At 43.9% G+C, this 18,508-nt stretch overlaps 1 protein-coding gene across 4 annotated transcripts; it reads right to left on the reverse strand.

Annotated features, from left to right (window-relative positions):
• Nucleotides 1-222: 222 nt before the first annotated feature.
• brpf3b (bromodomain and PHD finger containing, 3b) lies at nt 223-16,403 on the reverse strand. 4 transcript variants are annotated; one of them, XM_080444809.1, is made up of 13 exons: nt 16,050-16,403; nt 12,899-14,478; nt 11,729-11,885; nt 10,011-10,148; nt 9,436-9,564; nt 7,841-8,153; nt 6,785-7,069; nt 5,518-6,147; nt 5,362-5,431; nt 5,018-5,106; nt 4,394-4,491; nt 2,971-3,125; nt 223-1,570 (listed from the first exon to the last, which is right to left on the reverse strand). In XM_080444809.1, the coding sequence occupies exons 2-13, from the start codon at nt 14,452-14,454 to the stop codon at nt 1,387-1,389; spliced, it is 3,804 nt and encodes a 1,267-aa protein (XP_080300935.1). In that variant the 5' UTR covers nt 14,455-14,478; nt 16,050-16,403; the 3' UTR covers nt 223-1,386. The 4 variants fall into 4 exon arrangements, with proteins under 4 accessions (XP_080300935.1, XP_080300937.1, XP_080300934.1 ...); XM_080444811.1 differs by having other exon boundaries at nt 5,018-5,103; nt 12,899-14,481; XM_080444808.1 differs by having other exon boundaries at nt 12,899-14,481.
• Nucleotides 16,404-18,508: the final 2,105 nt, after the last annotated feature.

The following is an 18,508-nucleotide window of genomic DNA, read 5'->3' on the forward strand; positions in this document are numbered from 1 at the left end:
AATTTTGCAACATATCCATCTTTATCAGATATCCTTTCCTTCTTTACATAACCTTGTAGGAGTGAGGATAGAGGAGCTAGGACAGAGCAAGACTACATCTGAGACACAGCCACCGTCTGACCAAAGACCTGGCAGATGACATGATGATAACACTCTCTATCTACAGTATGTGTGTATAATGCAATACTACTACATACACAATGATTATAGTAAAGGGATTTCAAAAAAGGTTTTTAATAGCATTTATTTCCCCATATGAGAAAATACCGATTCTTCAGACAAAGTATTGGCGAATAGGTCAAATTTGCAGTTTTTACAAGCTTATAAAGGTGTATCCTATCCATTTGATGAACTGGGGCTCCTAGGAAGAGTTGACAATAAATAAAGTCTTGTCGCTGATGGTCAGCTTGTTAACTATCTGTATAAACCACTCATCCAATTCCTGTATCTGTAAAACATTGGCTGGATGTTTTAAAACCCTTTTTTCTCTTTTGTTTTAAATAACAATGTAATTCTCAACTTCAACCAATAAAACTTTATTTCTATAGTTCTGTCTTCCATAAATAAATTATTTTCTCTGTATCAAAAAAAGAGAATTCATATATAAAGAACAGTGGGTCACTGTATTGCGTGCTTACACACGCCACAATGAAATTACATCAAAGACAAGCTAAATACACTCTGCAGCAAATTGGGAGTTCTCTTCACCTCACAAATATACACAGCCTTTAGTTTATCCCTTGCGGGTTGATTGCAATACGCATTTTAAAACCGCAACATTAAATTAAATTGGGTATAATACACATACATATATACATGAAGTGTGTCTTTACAATATACAAGTGTTTCTTTTCGTAAAATATTAAAATGTAAAAAGCTATTATATAAAAGATGGCAGTGATGCATTCATATGTCTTCCATGTTTCATATAAATATGTTGAAATCTCATATCTGACTAATTTGATTCCTTGGCAGTAGCATTATACAAAATAGAAGTAGTCTTATATTTGATCCAGCCACACAAGTCCACAAGTCAGTAAGACAGCGTAAGCGTCGTATACCCCAGAAATTCCTCAACAAGGAATTCATGCTTAAATCATCATTGGGTTACAGATACTTATCTTTCCATACCTGAAGTTATACATCTCAAAATGACACAAAAGGCATATTACCACCACTCTTACAGTGAGACAATAGTGGTTTGGTAATGAGTGACAGACAGTCCAGAGTTCCCGTACCGCTTGCCGCATGCTTGTCACACCACGGCTGGGATCAGTACATTTAACACTGGCAGTGGGAGACATCTTACATCCCTCCACTGCTTTAAGACCAAGAAGAAATGCATAGTGGCCAACTGTGGGTGTGGTGTACGACATCACTGCTGCTCTACAGGAAACTGGAGGCCACAAAGCCGTGGTCGTGGCTGACTCTGCTTTGGTGGATCATGGCGCGGTCGTAGGCCACCTGGACGGACTTGCGGATGCTGGTCTTGCGGCCCTCCATTATGCGCAGCTTGTCGGCCGTGTCGTCGACGCCCAATGGGGTGACCTTGTCCCGTGGCAGCCACTGCCTACAGCGATACAAAATATTTGTATCGCAAATCACTCATTGTGGTCAGTCATCCTAGAAAACCTGGCCACACGTTTCAAACACGTTTCAGCCCAAACGCATTCGTGGTTTGCCTGTGCCCCATCTGAATAAAAATAACGTGAGCGCTGGCATTATTTTGCCGATACTGAAATCTTCTGAGCCGTGCACCCGTAAATAGTTGATTACTTGTGACTGAGTTGTGCTTCTAGTTTGATTCTCTTTTACATAACCCGCTTGCTAGTCAAAATCATTGAGCTACTGTCTATAAGAACGGTCAAATTACGCCCTGGCTATCGCTGATTTATAAATAAAAACAATCACACCCAGTGTGAAGTGGGCGGTGTGGTCATCACAGTGGTCATCACAGTGATGGAAGCTCACTTTAAAAAAAAAGTGTTTTTTTAACTCATTAAGTGCCAATGACGTCGCAGACGTCACGTTTTTCATAAGCCCAGAGTGCCAATGACGTCTGAGACGTCATGAAAAAAAAAATATTTTTTTTTTTTTTTTTTTTTAAAGGTTCAGAACCCAAGATATGATGATTTGAAGATTTGCTGCTCCATTCACTTCTTGTTTAACTTCTTACTGAAAAGGCTGTATCTCGGCTCCAAAGCACTTTTTTTTTACAATGTATTTTTGGCCTTGGCACAGGGGTGATATAGCCAGAAATATTTTTGGCACTGAATGAGTTAAGTGCATAGTCCTATTTATAGGTTATTAATTTCATCGTGTGTCTCGCTAGCCAATCACAGTGCTGAATAGAGTCAGCCAATAGAGTCAGCCAATCACAGTACAGCTAGGGGTGTACTAATGTATGAGCCAATCACAGTACAGCGAAGGGTGTACTAATGAGGTGTCCCAACCCCACTTACAGGGGCAGCTACACCGCCCAAAAAAACATCAGATTTATAGCAGCAAACCACACATGGACCGAAATAAGAAATTGTCTTGTCTTATCATCTGTTCACATGTAACAAAAATGGGTTTATGGTTTCATTCCCCTTTAACCACATTTCATTGTACGAAGAATAGCCAAAATAGAAGCGAGGTTGTAGATATGCCATTTCTTTTTTTTTGCAATTTGCGTCAATTTCCGCTTATAATGACCCAAAAAAAAAAAAAGCCCAAAATAGGGAAGCCAGTGGTAAATGAGACTAGTATTTAACTACATGAACCATAGTGTCCCTATGCTGGGCATAATAGCCAAACATTCCACAAAAATAGGCAAACATTTAGCAAAAATAGGCGAACAATTGATGAAAATAGCAGATCTACAAGTAGATGGCTTATTTGAACTATTGGAGGTACCATGAAGGAAGTGGTTAAATAAAAGACAACTTCAGTTGTTTCAACAAGTGGACACAGTGTGTCGTTCCTCACCACGTCCTCTTGTTGTCAAAGAAGAGCACCAGGTACAGCCTCTCTCCAGCCTCCTCCTGTCTCTGCTCCCCCAGGAGGAGCACTTCTTTGGGAGGTACGGGGATGGGGACGCCGTTGTGAAGCAGCCCATCCTCAGGCATCTCTGGGTCGACAATCTGGGAAGAAGCAGAGAATAATCTAAACCTGACGGCAACTGGTTGGTGGAGGCATACAACCAGGAGTTTCTACTTGGAGCAAGTGTACGATAGTGTTTTATTTTCAAACATGTTCAGATCTTACAAATAAAATGAATAAAAAAAGGTTAGAGCCCATTTACTTCACTCTGCACACATTTAAAAAGGATTGGTTATGTTGGTTATATTACCTACATGCACACTTGAGTTTGATAACATGCCTCATGGATAGCAATCGTACCCAAATTCTCCCTTTAACACCTTTACCGCCGGGCCCGTAGTTCTACGGGCCGTTAAATCCAACGGTTAAGCGCCGAGCCCGTAGTCCTACGGGCTGCGGTCTTTTCGCGCATGCGCGGTCCGGGTGCACTTTCGGAATTTTTTTGATCCACTTCCGTTTCCGGTTTGATGACAGGAAATAGAATTATTTGGGATCCGGTTTCGACGATCACGCCCGCTCCCATTCTACAGACGAAACTGAAACTCAATTCTCTTCCTGTAGTTTTTTCTCCTCGCATTTCACTGTTTAACGTAATCCGCTCTAACTACAGTCATGGAAGTCCGTTTGACACGCGGTCTTCACTGGGAGATACAGGGAGATCTCGCGGATGTAAACAGACCGTTCACGGCTCAATCTTAAGGATTTTAACAAGATCTATGGCGACATGAAAAAAACAAAAAAACAACAAAAACACCTTGGCACTGGTGAGTACATTATGAGATTAACCTCTGGCGGTGGATGTGTTAAGAGCAAATTGCACTCATCTGCAAAACTTTATGGGCATTTTTCGCAGCATATCCTTACCGCTATGTCTTTTAAATTGCACCGTAACATGGTGTCCCTATTTTTGGGCATATCATTATAGATTTTAGATAAAATCTGTTCCAACAATAGCAGATATACAAGCTCACAACACGTGCGTCGCACTCGTGAGCTGGTAGATGAGCCATTTTCACCATGCAATAAAAGGAACAGCCGCACTCTCTTCAGTTATAGTCTTGATTTATTCTTTAAGGGTGAACAGCCGCAGCAAACAGGTCTATCTAGAGAAACGGACGCGTTTCGGCACGTCGGCCTTCCTCAGCGTTTCAAACTCAATTTTCACCATGCGACATCGCTGTATGACGAAGTGTGAAATAGGACTCAAGAGGTTAAGACGAAGCAGGTGAAAGTGATGTGCAATTCAAGGTGCCATCAGCAGCTGCAAAACATTTTTTGCACGGTCATCCCGAATGAACAGTGTACTTACCAGAGCAGGGTAGGAGGGATATCCCCGACATTTAGCCCACACCAGATCCAGAGGTTCCAGCTCTGTGTCCTCCTCTGAGGACGTTTGGCTAGCACTACCTGCACAGGACAACACATCAAGTGACACCAAATACACTTGTTAAAAGTTCATAATACAATCTGGAACCCAAAAATAATTGCATATCTCTAGTACAATACATCAAAACAATGTGAGAGGTGATGGTTGCGCTACGGCTTGCTGCCTACACAGCTACATTGTCAACTGACTTCACCTTCAAAAGAGACAACTTATTTCCTTGGATGTCTGAGCTTCACAATACCAATAGATTATGGAGAAGTCACAGCCTCAAAGACATTGTATAGAGTGATAAAAGAGCCCGACTGATATATCGGCCATTATTTGACTTGTTGGACGACAATGGCAATTATACAGCCTGTGTGTCCCGATTTTTTATCATGTCATATGATAAATGTCATTATAGGAACATTTCATATAGGCTTAAATGGTTAAATTAAATTAGTTTATTTTTTTTCATATTGGTCAAAATTTCAAAGGACTCTCAAAAGTCTGGCATCAGTCGGGCTGTAATTGATAAAAAAAGAAAAAGAAAAGCTGTGTCTGTACCAGTGTAATCACAGTCTCCATTGACAATGTCTAGGAAGGGAACTTTGGAAAGTGCTGGTTTCCCCAGGCTTCGTTTGGGCGGTGAGCTGCTGCAAGACAGAACGGTACAACAGTCAGCCAACAAACATGGGAACCACTCATCATGTCATAGAAAATATAGCGATGCCCTCACTCCGGGCCCAAAGAGATGTTCAAATAATTTGCCTCAATTTGTTGGAGGTCATGTCAACGGCATGCATGGTGGCGATATACATGTCTGCCAATAAATATTACAGAGCATTGGGCTCACAATTTTTCCGACATTACCGACATAATGAAAAAAAAGAGAACCTGTCATGTCTTACATTTCTTTGTGGAGAACAGGGCAGGGGCTGTAAATGCTGTCTTTGTGCTTACTGATCCCATTGGTAAGTCCTGAAAAACACAGGTGAAAGGCATCAAAACCAAGACTACTGACTGAAACAAGGACGCAAAGAGCAATACAAAGCGAGGTGACTCACTGTTCTCCAGTTTATGGTTGGACATCTCCAGCTCACTGTCAGAGTTGACGTCTTTACCGGGGGTCTGAGGCTCAGGTGTGGGGAGGATGGGAGGTCCCTGGATTCTCTGGGGGGTCTTGGATGGAGTGGAGAAAGGCGTCATGGAAGGGGTGGTTGCTGTGGAGCTGGGGGTTGAGGGGGCACTGGCGGCGACGTCCCCATGCGACCCTTTCCCGTTCGGCAAAGACTTGTCCCTCTCTCTAAAGAGTTTTGCTCCATTTTTTGCCTTCTTAAACAGTACGGAGGTGCGTCGGCCCACACCGGCGGTGGGTCGTGGCGGGGTGCGGGCCTCCGGCAAGCCGTTGACTGCCGCCAGCCCACCGCTGTGCAAATTGGGAGGTGGCGATGGGGGCCGCTCCTTTGCTTTAGTGCAATCATTGTTTCCCGTGTTGCTGTCCGCCGCGAAGAGTGCAGCGCCGTCGGAGCTCTCGCCTTCTAGTTTGATGCGTTTGAGGCAGGGCCGGTCTGGGGAAAGGGGCTCCCCGGTGATCGGCCGCAGGGTGGGAGGCTCCAGGGGCATGTCCCCCAGCCGAGGGGGAGGAGCAGGCCCGGTGGGCTCCAGCGTGGGGGGCGAAGTGGATTTGAGATCCTCTGAAATATGACAAGGGTGAGAAAAAAAAAATCACACTTAATTTAATTGCGAGAATTAATTTCAAATGAATGTCCATTTAGTATGCAGTGTGATGTGGTGGTGTAGTATTCACATTGGAGAATGACGTCAATTTGTGATGATTTACTTCAGGCACTCTGGAATAACCCTGTAGCTGTATGGAACACCTCATCAAGGCAAGTGAACCATAAGTTTGCTCTCACAACTGTAAACTGAATGTACGCTGGAAACATTTCACATGACTGAATTGTCAGGTTTTCAGCTGCGCTGCAGCTACCTCAACCCTGGGTTTACCCTGGACTAGGTTGTCAGGCGTGGGATGGTATGGCATGAGTGTACGTGGCCGATGGCGGTGGTGAGTCCATGAGAGTGATGTGGAGAAGAGGACAATAGAGAGCACTTGGAGAGGAGTTGTGAGGCAGCCATGGCTAACAAAATTCTGTGGGCCCCTACTTACTAGACTGGAGACAGTGGGGTGGTTGGGGTTGGTGCATGGGGGGGACCCTGGCTCAATTACCTGAGGACAATGTTCCGTTAGCTCATGTTCGCAACTGGTCGCATTTAAAATAGTGGCTTTTATTATAGGAAAATGCACTGGAATTTCATACTGTCACCCACCTTTGTCGGAAGACGAGAGGCCGTTGTCCGCCTCTGTATCCTTCTCGTCTCCCTCCTCGTCATCCTCGTCTCCGTCTCTGGCGTGTCCGTTGTGGAGGGCGTGGCGGGGATGCTGGCCCTGCCGGTAGCGGACGTTGTTGATCTCGCGGCGCAGCAGGCGCATGCGTCGTGTGCGCGCGCCGCTACACCGCATCGAGGTGACCAAGTCCAGTTTGTCCAGCAGCGCCTTCAGCTGCTCGTCCACCGTCATGTGCAGCCTGTTGTCTGGGTCCAGCACGCTGTCAACTGGAGGAGACGAACACGGACACCTGAGTCTGTATGTACCGTACCATACAGTTGAGTAGCCCATCCCAGAAATACAACCTTCCCAAAATGCTTGCTAGAGATACTGTAGAGTACCTTGAACAGGTGCAGCACACTGCCAATTATCACTTAAGGTTATGGTCCCTCTTCAGCCTACAGCAGGGGTTTTCAACTGATTGTGAGACATCCTAACAAAGAATCAACCTGCGGACAGCTGATGTGTTGGGTGGGGATATGGCTCAAGATTAGTGCTCGTCTTGAGCTGCACATAGTCCGTCTATGTATGGGTATAATGGTGGACAGGGACAGAGTCTCTAACCTTGCCCTGTACTTATTCTTCAGGTATGGACAAAACCAACACAGATATGCAGTTGCAAAAGGTAAGCTTTTACTGTAAGCTCTGGGAATGCTGCCTGACAACTCCTCCAGATCTTTACAAGGGGATGTGTTTTATACATGTGCCTCTCGACGGTGTGCGTGGATAACAAGCTGATCCTCTTCTGTAGTCGTTGAGCTAGAATTTATTTTGGAATTGAAGCACAAGCCTTCTCAAATGAACACCGATAGTGATGTATTTAATTCCAATGACTCATTAATCACACAAATTCCAACAGTCGCGGTCTGTTGGAATTTGACTGCATACCGAGTTACTGACTGCATGGTCAGGTCAGGGACCACATACACTGTATGCAATACCTTCACGGACCAGCAGTTGAAAACCCCTGGTCTACAGAAACATACAACGTGACCTACCGTCATCCCAGGTGCAGTTGTAGAAGTCTCGTTTCTGGGGTGACTCAGGGAGATGCATGCCACTGTCCGGGTCCAGGCCGGCGTTATAGGCCTGTCGCTGGGCTTGGCGCAGTATGGCTCCACCTAGGTCTCGGAGGCGCAGGGCGGTGCGGTGGAAGACTGTGTCCTTGGTATTGTAGACCATGCAGTTGGCCACCATCAGGTTGAAGTCGACCTCCAGATCGGCCACTGAGCGGTACGTGTGGGCCTCCAGTTTGGAGCGCATGGTGGTGAAGTCCATGGGTTGGCTGATGAACTCCAAGTAGTCCGGGACCTAAGGATGATGTTTGGCCACATGGGTTATTAAAGCAAAACTATTTTACCTGTCCTGGTAACATGTATACTGGTGTGCAAAAAAATAATACACGTTTACAAAGTCAAGCACATTCCAAATGATAAAAATACCAGGTGCTGGACAAGAAAAATAAAGTCTGTACACTGATCAAGAACAAATGGATATTTATTATACTACCACCAAAGGTGAGCTTTCGAGCATCATCTTCTACTTCAACAACTTCAACTTTGTCACATCACAGGTTTATAGGTGTTAAAAAAAAAGAGGGAAAATCTAGCTCTTCCTCAAGACGAAAATGTATCATAAACCCCAGTAAATGTTGGCCACTTTCTACCTGGCTACCAGCATTAAACTGTTGAACAAACGCTGAGCACCGCCTGTAGCCGGGCTGTCCTGACAAAACAGGACGCCACACATGATTACTTTTATGTACATGAATCTATAAGACTATGGGGTGCTCTGCTGGTGCTGAAATCAAACTGCCACCTACTGTATGTTTACATTGACATGCCTGATGTACTACGCTGCTAAATGATGTCTCACCTGCACCTAAGACTATATGCGCAAAGGTCTATGTTCTATATCTGTTCCTATTCTATTGCTGCACCTTATGTATATAGCTGCTGCTGTGTTATCGTCATGTATACTGTATTCTGCCATTTTAACTGCACCATACCATTGCCATTTTTCTAACCATGCACCCTAGGTATGCATGTATACTCTACTCACATCAGGAATATCTGACATGGTTTTACTGTATGTATGTATGTATGTACTGTATGTATGTATGTATGTATGTATGTATGTATGTATGTATGTATGTATGTATGTGTACTGTGTATATAAATATATATATTTCACTCTACTTGTATGAGGAATATTTGAATATCTGACCTGTTTTTCCATATATCCCTATTCTTTTCCCCTTTCCTGATCATTACAAATGATGGGAGCTTGTACAACGAAACTAATTCACCCACTTCTTTACACCTGTGATGTGACAATAAGTTAAAGTTAAATGCCAAGGAATTGTCGACAGATGCTGCCAAGCATCTCTTCCACAGGCAGAAAAGTTGACTTCAGGTCCCACTCTTCATCTACTTCACTACAATATCCAGCCATGAACCAATCTGACCATAACAGTTTATGAAGAGTACCCACACTAACTCTTACCACATCATCAGGCAACTCACTGACTAGTCACATCAGAGCAGTTTCCTGAGATGGAAACACAATACAAAATAACGTAGTTATTCCTGACCTCTTTGAGGTCGACTGGCTCTGCAAAGATTCCAGCTGTGTCTTTCTCCTGTAGTTGGTCCAGTGTGGAACGCAGCAGAACTAACATGGGGGTCAACTGCATCTCCAGGGCTGCTTCGTGAACTTTTACCTGTGGAGGTGGATTGCATAAAGACAAGGTGAGACAGAAGTTCAGAAAGGCTTTCTAAGAATATACCCAGCCTTTAAATTCCTTAAGGGTAAAGCTCACATTATGATTATTCACATTTTGCAATGTACGTAAATGACTCCCAAAATTAATTTTTTAATGAATCATTCTTATACTGAAGTGTAACTCCAAAGACTACTAATAAAAAAAAAACATGACTGTGACAGTATTCACTATTGATTTATTGAGTTATGGATGCATTCTCAAATTTGTCACTAAAAAGCCAAAATCAAGCTGGTATATTAAAGGCAATTTGAATGCAACTGTTCAGACACTTTCTAGTCTACGGTTACAGTGGTTCTTGTTTCTGAGGCAACTCCAGTGGAGCTTTGTAGCAAGCCAAGACCATAAAAACAACACATTGAGTTTCACACAGCGTTCCATGTTACCTGCTCTCGTTTGAGTTTCTCCCTCTTGCGGATGAGCTCCACCAATAGCCTTGCTCTCTCCAGGTCATGCCTAAGCTTCTGCCAGTACCTCAGGGCCTCTCTGGCTGCAGACACCTTCTCGTCTATCTCCTCAGGCGGCTAAGAAGCACAATACGTTGCAAACATAAGACACATTCCAAACAAACGTTCCAACAATTAGGTAGTTTTTGCATTTTTAAAGTTAGTGTGTTAATAGGCCTGGTCTGGATTTTCACTCATTTTGGATATGGCAATACTGAAAAACAGAAGAAGTGGTCCCACACAGTGGCTTCACTTACAAAACAATTCATCATAGGCATCAGATATCTGAATGAACTGGAAAAACTGACCAGCCACTTGTAGGGTGGAGCCACGCTAAACAATCAACAGACGTGTTCAATCAACAATCAAGAGGAAACAGAGCACTCATACAGGTGATATGGTGAAGGCAATAAGTCCACTACTATACGTATTAAAATCGCAAAAATAATGTATACATTTGCTGCATAAATTGCAAGGAATTAAGTACAAAAAAAGAACACACACAAATAGTAAATAAAATTAGTAGAAACAATAGGTAAGATCTACTGAGTCAAACATGCCATTGATACATTACCTACCAGGACCTATGTTCACTGATGTTGGTATTCTGGGGTTTATACCAGTATCATGGTTACTGTGTTATTCCTGTACGCTGACTCTGTACATCGTACAAATCTAATTCTTTTCTATTAATTTACTTCTACTAATGTACTTCATTCCTTGCAATCCTCCCCCTCTTGATTGTTGATTGAGTGATGTGGCTCCAGGACTGGACCTTGAATTCTCTTTGTTCCCATATATACTAGTCCATACCCAGGGGTGACTGGTCATGATGTTATTATATCCTAGGACGAGAACATTTTCATAACTCCATACCAAGTCCACCGCAGCTAAAAACCTGAGCGGTCCATGGTCTAGATCGCATATTTTAATAGCTTTTTTTTGGGGGGTGAGATCTGACATAATGACAGAACACTCTCCACGGTGTTTGTCTTGAACACCCCCCACCTCCTGTTTAAAATACACTTTTTGGCCAGAAAAGAAAATATTCCACCGGATGACAATTTTTTTTGTTACTCTAATGCGCCCCCTACAAATCTGGTAAATGGATTTTTTTTACTTGACGATGTGCGTCTTTTCCTCGGACACGCGGTAACAAGTTGTAGCCTAATATTACTTTCCTCTCATCAAAGAATATATATATATATTCGAATATTAAAAATAATAAAGCATTGCAATTCGAATGGGACTATAGAGGAAAACTGACAGCCCTTGACGACTTAATTATGCTTTTCAATGTTGGCTACTCCTCTTCTGCACACCTGTCTGTTGTAATTGATTGATTGAATACTTAACAGTTTGCAAAGACAAGCACAGGAAAGTACAGTTCAATACAAGGTCTGTTAAGAGGATTTTAAACCCCACACTATGGCTTGTTTTCATTGTTGTCCTTTGTACACAATTCATTCATCAATTCATATTCAGTGAATATGGCAACCAATATTACAATTAGGTTATGAGCACAGAACTCACCACACAAGCAGTAGAAGGCAGTTTTGGTGGTAGGACCTTCAATGCATCTTAAGTGCATTTACAGGTGAATTGTATGCATTCATTCCAGTGTGAATACCAGGTGTAAAAATGTTCACCATTCTGACCTGTTCAGTGTTCCTCTGGGGCTGGATGGTACAGTGCAAGCGTCTAACCAGCGGCACGCCACTCCTTGACTGGCGCTTCAGTAACCAATAGCTGTGCAGCCGCTGCATGAATGGGTTCTTCTTCCGGAAGAGGATTCCTTTGCAGATAATGTTCAGCCTGTATGGCAGAGAGGGATGCATGCAAGGCTCAACAGGGGCACTGGCATTAGCTCACGCAGTGAGCTTAAGAATTAAAGGAGAATTCCGGACAAATTAAGTGTTATCTTTGATGTCTCGTTACTCACCTACCGATGTGAAAAGTAGCGTTATTTTTTTTCATATATTCCCCTGTCGTCATTTTTTAAACACCCTCCGTTGTTATAATGGGAGCCGCTGGGTTAGTGAAGTTCGTCTATTATAACCGATGCAATGTTATTTTTTTCTCTACTACGATTCATTGTAGAGTCTCATGATAGTCAAACATGCGCTGAAAATTCCTGCGAGCCTGCCGTTAATGGCGAACGATTTAACACTGGTTGCTTGTTTCTTCCAGAACCTGGCAACTCGTGTTGCCAGAATCTGGAAACAAGCAACCAGTGTTAAATCGTTCGCCATTGACGGCAGCCTCGCAGATAGTTTCAACGCATGTTTGACTATCATGAGACTCTACTATGAATACTAGTAGTGAAAAAAACAACTTTGCGTCGGTTATAATAGACGAACTTCACTAACCCAGCGGCTCCCATTATAACAACGGAGGGTGTTTAAAAAATGACGACAGGGGAATATATGAAAAAAAAGAACGCTACTTTTCACATCGGTAGGTGAGTAACGAGACATCAAAGATAACACTTAATTTGTCCGGAATTCTCCTTTAAGAAAATGTTCTCTCAGTAGTCAGTATCGGTCGATTTTGTACATTCAATTAATCTGTAATCGGATATCGGCCACAATATCGTGCAGTCCTCATCAAGCTAATCTTTGCATTATTTTGATAGGATAGAGAGACATGGCAGAGTGAGGTAACAAATTATGCAACACAGGTCTGCAGCCGGAATCGAACCAGGGTCACTGAGATTATATGGTTGACACATTATCCAGTGAGCTAAAGGCGTGCCCAGAACATTTTCTCTTGCAAGAGTAGACTCTTGTCTAAATCCATGCTTATTCAAAAAAGAAAGGAAATCCTACCTTTGTGTTGGTATTCGTGGCACTACTACCACTGGTGAACCAGTATGTTCTGCTGATGCCTCTGGGCTTTTCTTCCCTTTCTTTTTCCCCTGCTTGGCATCACTATCGCTCTTCCTACCACGTTTGGGCGTTGCTGGGGTTTCAGTGTAAGCGATGCGTCCTCTATTGGCCCTGCACCTGCCTCCTACCACCCTGCCCCCACTGTCCTCCTCGTCCGAGGCAGTCTCTTGGCCTGGGGGAGAATGGGCCTCGCAGAAGGCTGTCTTCTTGACGGAGAAGATGGTACCGTTGACAGTCGTTTCCCGCACAGGGTCGATCTTCATGAATAGGCCGGCACGCTGAGCGCACGTGACGTGGAAGGCTGTGTAACAGTTGGCCTTATGGCACTGGATGGAGGCTCCGCGGCCCTTCTGTTTGCACAAGACGCAGGTTAGCTTCCAGCGGGCTGGGGGGATGTTAGTCACACCTTCCACCGGCTCCAAGAACACAGTGTTGGCGAAGCAAACCTCTGGGATCCAGATGGCGCAGACCACATGCGCCCAGCGCCCGTCACTCGTCTGCTTGAAGGCGCCACCGCGATTTGGACACAGCACGCAGTCGACAGGCTTCTGGGGAGACTGGAGGCAGCAGCGGCATAGCCACTGACCCTCTGGGATGTAGGGCACCCCGTAACACTCCTGGTGCACGGCCAGGTTGCAGGAGTCACAGAAGAGGATGACGTTGCTGTTAAGGCACTCGTCGTCCAGGCACACGCAGCAGAAGGCTTCGTCGTCGATGGTACTCTGCGAGGGCGCCCGGCTGCGCGCCTCCCTGTACGCCTCCTCCTCTAGGCGGTCCACCAACAGCTCAAAAGTGTCCGCTGAAACTGCAGAGTGACCCTCCGATGTACGGCCCGTGTTGACCATCTCCAGCCAGACGGTGTCCTCCTCGTCCATGTCGTATTCAGCCTCCATCTCCTGCTCCTCTTGTGAGCGTTCTATGTAGCGGTAGTAGGCTGTGGGCAGCGGGGGGGCCTCCACCGGCTCGAAAGTCTCTAGCACGCGGAACTTTGGTTCGGGGAGGCTAACGTGCGACGACGAGTGCAACTTGTCCTGTGAGTGGGGGCCGTGGCCATGGCTCTGCGAGGATGCGGATGACCTGGCAGAGGAATTTTTTGAGTCTTTCCTGCGACCTCGTGGTGTGACAGGTTTACGGGTAGGGTGGGCGCTGCTGGCCGGAGGGGGTGGCTGCTCTGTGTTCTCCTTGTTGCTGTTGCATTCTGTCATGTCCTCTGCCATCATCTCGTCCTCCGTGATGACAGCCATGGGGTCCAGGATGGAGATGCGGTGGAGTCTGCCGTCCAGATCCACCTCCACCACCTTCTGGGCCTGGGAGTAGGTCAGAGTCTCTCTGCTGGGGGACACTTTTAGGCTGTAGGGGGAGGGCGACCGCTGGCGGGCACCCCGACGCCCACCGAGGGCCCCATCAGACTTTCTGCCTCCAGCAGCTCCACCTCGGCCACCAACATCTCCTCCACCACCCCCAGGAGGCTGACTTCTCCGGCGTGGCTTCCTCATGGGCCTCCAACCACGCAGCCCCACCTGCTGGGAAAAAAAACATACAACACAGTAGCTATCAGACTACAACAAACATCACCAGTTAATGATGAAAAGTACATGGCTTAAAGTCTGGAATCTTTTTGAAAACTAGAGAAAAGTAGAAATCTTTAAAATGAACCGTAATCTTTATGGTTCTAATGGGCTGGGCAATAGATCGATATATATAGATATTGTGATATGAGACTCGATATCGTCTGGGATTTTGGATTATCATAATATTTGTGAATGACATGGCATTCCTGTTTTTAAAGGCTAACTTCTAAGTAAGTAAGTAGTAGTCCTGTGTCCTACCTAAATTAATCTTGTTTACATATTGTTAGAATTCAAAAATAAGGCCAACAGTGTGGTTATGCCAGACATTACAATAGATATGACTGTCAATAAGCATCTATTTCAGAAAGCGTTGTAGGACATAAACAAGCCCCTGCAAAAACGGCACACAAAATCATTAGCCAGAACAAACGTCACCAATCACATGGACTTTTATCAAGTCTGTTTGACATATTATTGACATGGTTAAGAAACATCAAGGCCAAACTCGTGCAGGTTTGTTTTGCAGGGGGAAAAGCTCTCTGGGGGCTGGGTTGTGAACAGCAAGTGTAAACATTCCTCCACACACTTGCACTTTGCTAAAACTATTTTATAATACTATATCAAAACCACGTTTCACCTGATAACCACTTGAATCCCAGCATCGGTATTGTGGGGAAAGCTTTCACAGAAAATAGCAGATCGACTTTCCCCACAATAACAGAAAACAGAAAATACACTAGTATTGAGCCCTGAGGGACTCTCACAGGGTTTAAGTGGTTAAGGTGAGTGTGATGACAGCAGGTGTGCTGTCAAACAGAGGCTGCTGTTCAGTCAAAACACTGAACCAGTGAAGAGAAACGAGTGAGTGGACTATAATTCACGACTTTATGTCATAAAACTGTTGGCAACTACTATGAAGTCTGGTCACAACAAGACCAGCTCAGCCAACCAGCGTCCACGACGTTCAGATTGACTCACGTCAGAGCCAATAGGACTGAGGATCGAGGGAACCCGCCGCCCTCTGGCAGATCAACTGTCCTTATTTCCACAGTAAAATGTCAGCCATATTTACAGTTTTAAAACATTGTGGAAAAAGGCTCCACTTATAGTTTTAAAACCATGGGAACACGTCTCGCCTTGAGCACTGTAACCTAACGACAGTTCACCCAGTGTGTTCGGCAGAGTTTCGCCAGTATCACTGGATCACCAAAAAAAAGTGTCTTTAAGTTATAAGGACAGCAGCAGCTTTTTTAGCCTGCTAACTTTGTAGCACCAACATCAGCTCTCACGGGGAGAGCGTTATAAGCCCCGAAAACAGCGGATCTACAAGCTCACAAGGCGTAGCGGACGCGACGCCGTGTGAGCTTGTAGATCAGCTATTTTGTCGGCCAAGTATAAATAAATAAATCAATCATGAATCCTCTCTGAATGAAATAACAGTTGAAAGACTTCTAAATTAAACGACTGGTTTGTCTCTCACGGGTCCCACGGAAGACACCGCGCGGCCGTTTCATGTTTACCTGCCGTGACAAGCGACTGACACACGGGCTCCAGTCGCTCGTGCGCCCCGCTCTGCTCGACCAACTGACGGCTGTCCCACAGCTAGCGCGTTAGCAGCTAGCTTAGTTAGCTCCCTCACACTCCCAGTCCCTTGGCTGTTTTTAGAAGCCGGTTATTATTTGGCGGTTTTCAAAACGTGTCCGTGACTTCTCGGCGGCCCGTTCGGGTAAGACCGAACACCCGAACCCCGACCCAGAGCACGGCGGGTGGTGTGTGCCCCGGGCTTTGAGTCTAATACAGCGGCTTTTTGCAGGTCGTGGTCGACCTAGTTTAGTAGTGAGAGGGAGAACTGCTAGCCTCAGCTAGCCGCTTAGCTATTTTGGAGCCCTGAATGTGCGCATAGGGTACTCTGTTGCCTCCAGGTTCTTCTTAGCTCAATGGTTGGATTTGTAGCCCTGAATTTTGTGTGCACACACAGGGTACTCTATTGCCTTAACGGCTTCCATATAAAGCAAAGCAAATATACCGCCAACAAATTTGACATAATTTTCACATTTCTGAATATATATATATATATTTATAACATTTGCATAGTTAAAAATAATTGTATTATAGTTTGGACCTCTCATTTACAAATATGCACACTGTTATAGACTGTAAAATGTAATGTTGATGAAGCTACAGGCATATTTCAACTGGTGCATGCATAATACCGTAACATATTAATAAAGGTGCTGTAAGTGATGTTTTTGGGTTCAAACAAAAACCCTTATTTGTATAGAAATCATTGCTATAAATAGACTAGGACCACAATGGAAACAAGTCTCCAGGACTTTTTTGTGTTATCCTTTTAGCCTAAATGTCTGACTGTAACTCGTGCTGTTTATTTAATAAAGTATAAAGTATTCAATCGAATGAGTCTTCAACAGGGGGTCCAGGGCAGAGGTATAATATAACGGTCCAGGGCCCCCAGGGGTCTTCAGAGTTACTACAAGGGGCCGGGGGCCACCAAATGTGCTGAGAACATTTTATTTTTTTCCAAAACATTAAATGTCTGAAAGTACACATGAACATGAATCCAACATATTATTAGCAAAGATAATGTGTAAACAAACAAAAAACAACTATAAAAAGAAACAAAGAACAAACAAACAAAAAAGCTATATATTCTGATATTAATCATCGCTACATTAAAGAGTGTTTGTTCAGTAACAGGGGCCCCATCTCTCCAGCTCTTTAATAAAAAATGTTCAGGTGGGTCACCAATTTAATCTAGTCAGGAGAGAGAGACCATTTATCAGCTAAAAGCTGTATAATGTTCCAGATCCAATTTTGTCTGCTCATTGTTCACTTCCAATTTCAATTGTTTATATTGTATGATTGACTAAATTGGTAGTCCCCAACCTGAATTTTCTTTTTCTGTTCTCCAAAGAGCTGGGGGTCCCCTGTAACTGAACACTCTAGTTACTATTATCATTTAATATAGAGTCTTAGTATATTAAATGATTACTATCTGAATATAGGGCTATTTAACAACAAAATCATGTAAACTACCCTTAATATAATTATATATTACATATACTACCATAATTGATAGTGCTAGTGAAAAAGCTGTAGAATACTTCCAAGCTAGTCTCAAATCTCTCAACAATCAACAGACATTGATGAGACAATCAGGTAACCGTAAATATGGTGAGCTAGCTTTGAAAAGGATCTTGTGAAGTTGCATGGCCGGCTTTCTCAACAAAAACAACATGTGCAGGTCCCTGCTTTGTCTCTCTTCCAGCAAAGGGGTAGGTCCTTAACATTGAAGACCCCTGTTATAGAATGTTTGTTCAATAACAGTAAACAAAAAATACATTTTCTGGTGGGTTACAAATCCAATTGGGAGAGAGAACCCCAGATAATTTGTCAGCTTGTCTATCAACAACCTGAACATTTATTTTCTGTATTTAAGAGCTGGAGAGACAAGGATTACTGAACAAACACTATATAGCAATCTTTGATTACTGTATCAGAATACTATTTAACACTTATTTTAACAAAACAATATCACTTAGGCTACAGCACCTTTAAAAGTATAGTATTATGTGTTTTGGGAGAGCTCCAGGAAAAAAACAGCCTCTCAACTTAACCAGGCCATGGTTTCACGACCAGTACAGAAAGGAAGGGACTAAATTATTATGTATTTTCTTTTTTCTTTCTTTTTTTCTGTGAATTTTAGTCCTTAGTTATGTCAATTCCATCCCCGCCTGGCTTCCCACCTGCACACATGGCCAATTGAGTTCATTGGAACGCCCAGCCAAGCCAAATGAACGGTGGAGGATTCAAACTTACTATGTTAAATGTTAAGCACAGAGGCAAAGTAGTGTGTACATGTAATTTGTATCAGTTACGCATACTGAAAACAACGCTATGTCACTACATAATGACAGACAGTCATACTGGTACCAGTCTATCTGCACACACAGGCGCACAC

This window comes from Gymnoscopelus braueri (genome assembly GCF_963280865.1).
Source record: "Gymnoscopelus braueri genome assembly, chromosome: 12".
Taxonomy (NCBI): Eukaryota; Metazoa; Chordata; class Actinopteri; order Myctophiformes; family Myctophidae; genus Gymnoscopelus; species Gymnoscopelus braueri.

Coding starts and splice junctions, on each gene's coding strand:
- brpf3b (XM_080444809.1), bottom strand. CDS start 14,454: ATGAGGAAGCCACGCCGGAGAAGTCAGCCTCCTGGGGGTGGTGGAGGA. Junction 10,149..11,728: donor CCCAGAGGAACACTGAACAG/GTCAGAATGGTG, acceptor TGTGCTTCTTAG/CCGCCTGAGGAGATAGACGA. Junction 6,148..6,784: donor CCTCTCGTCTTCCGACAAAG/GTGGGTGACAGT, acceptor GTCATATTTCAG/AGGATCTCAAATCCACTTCG.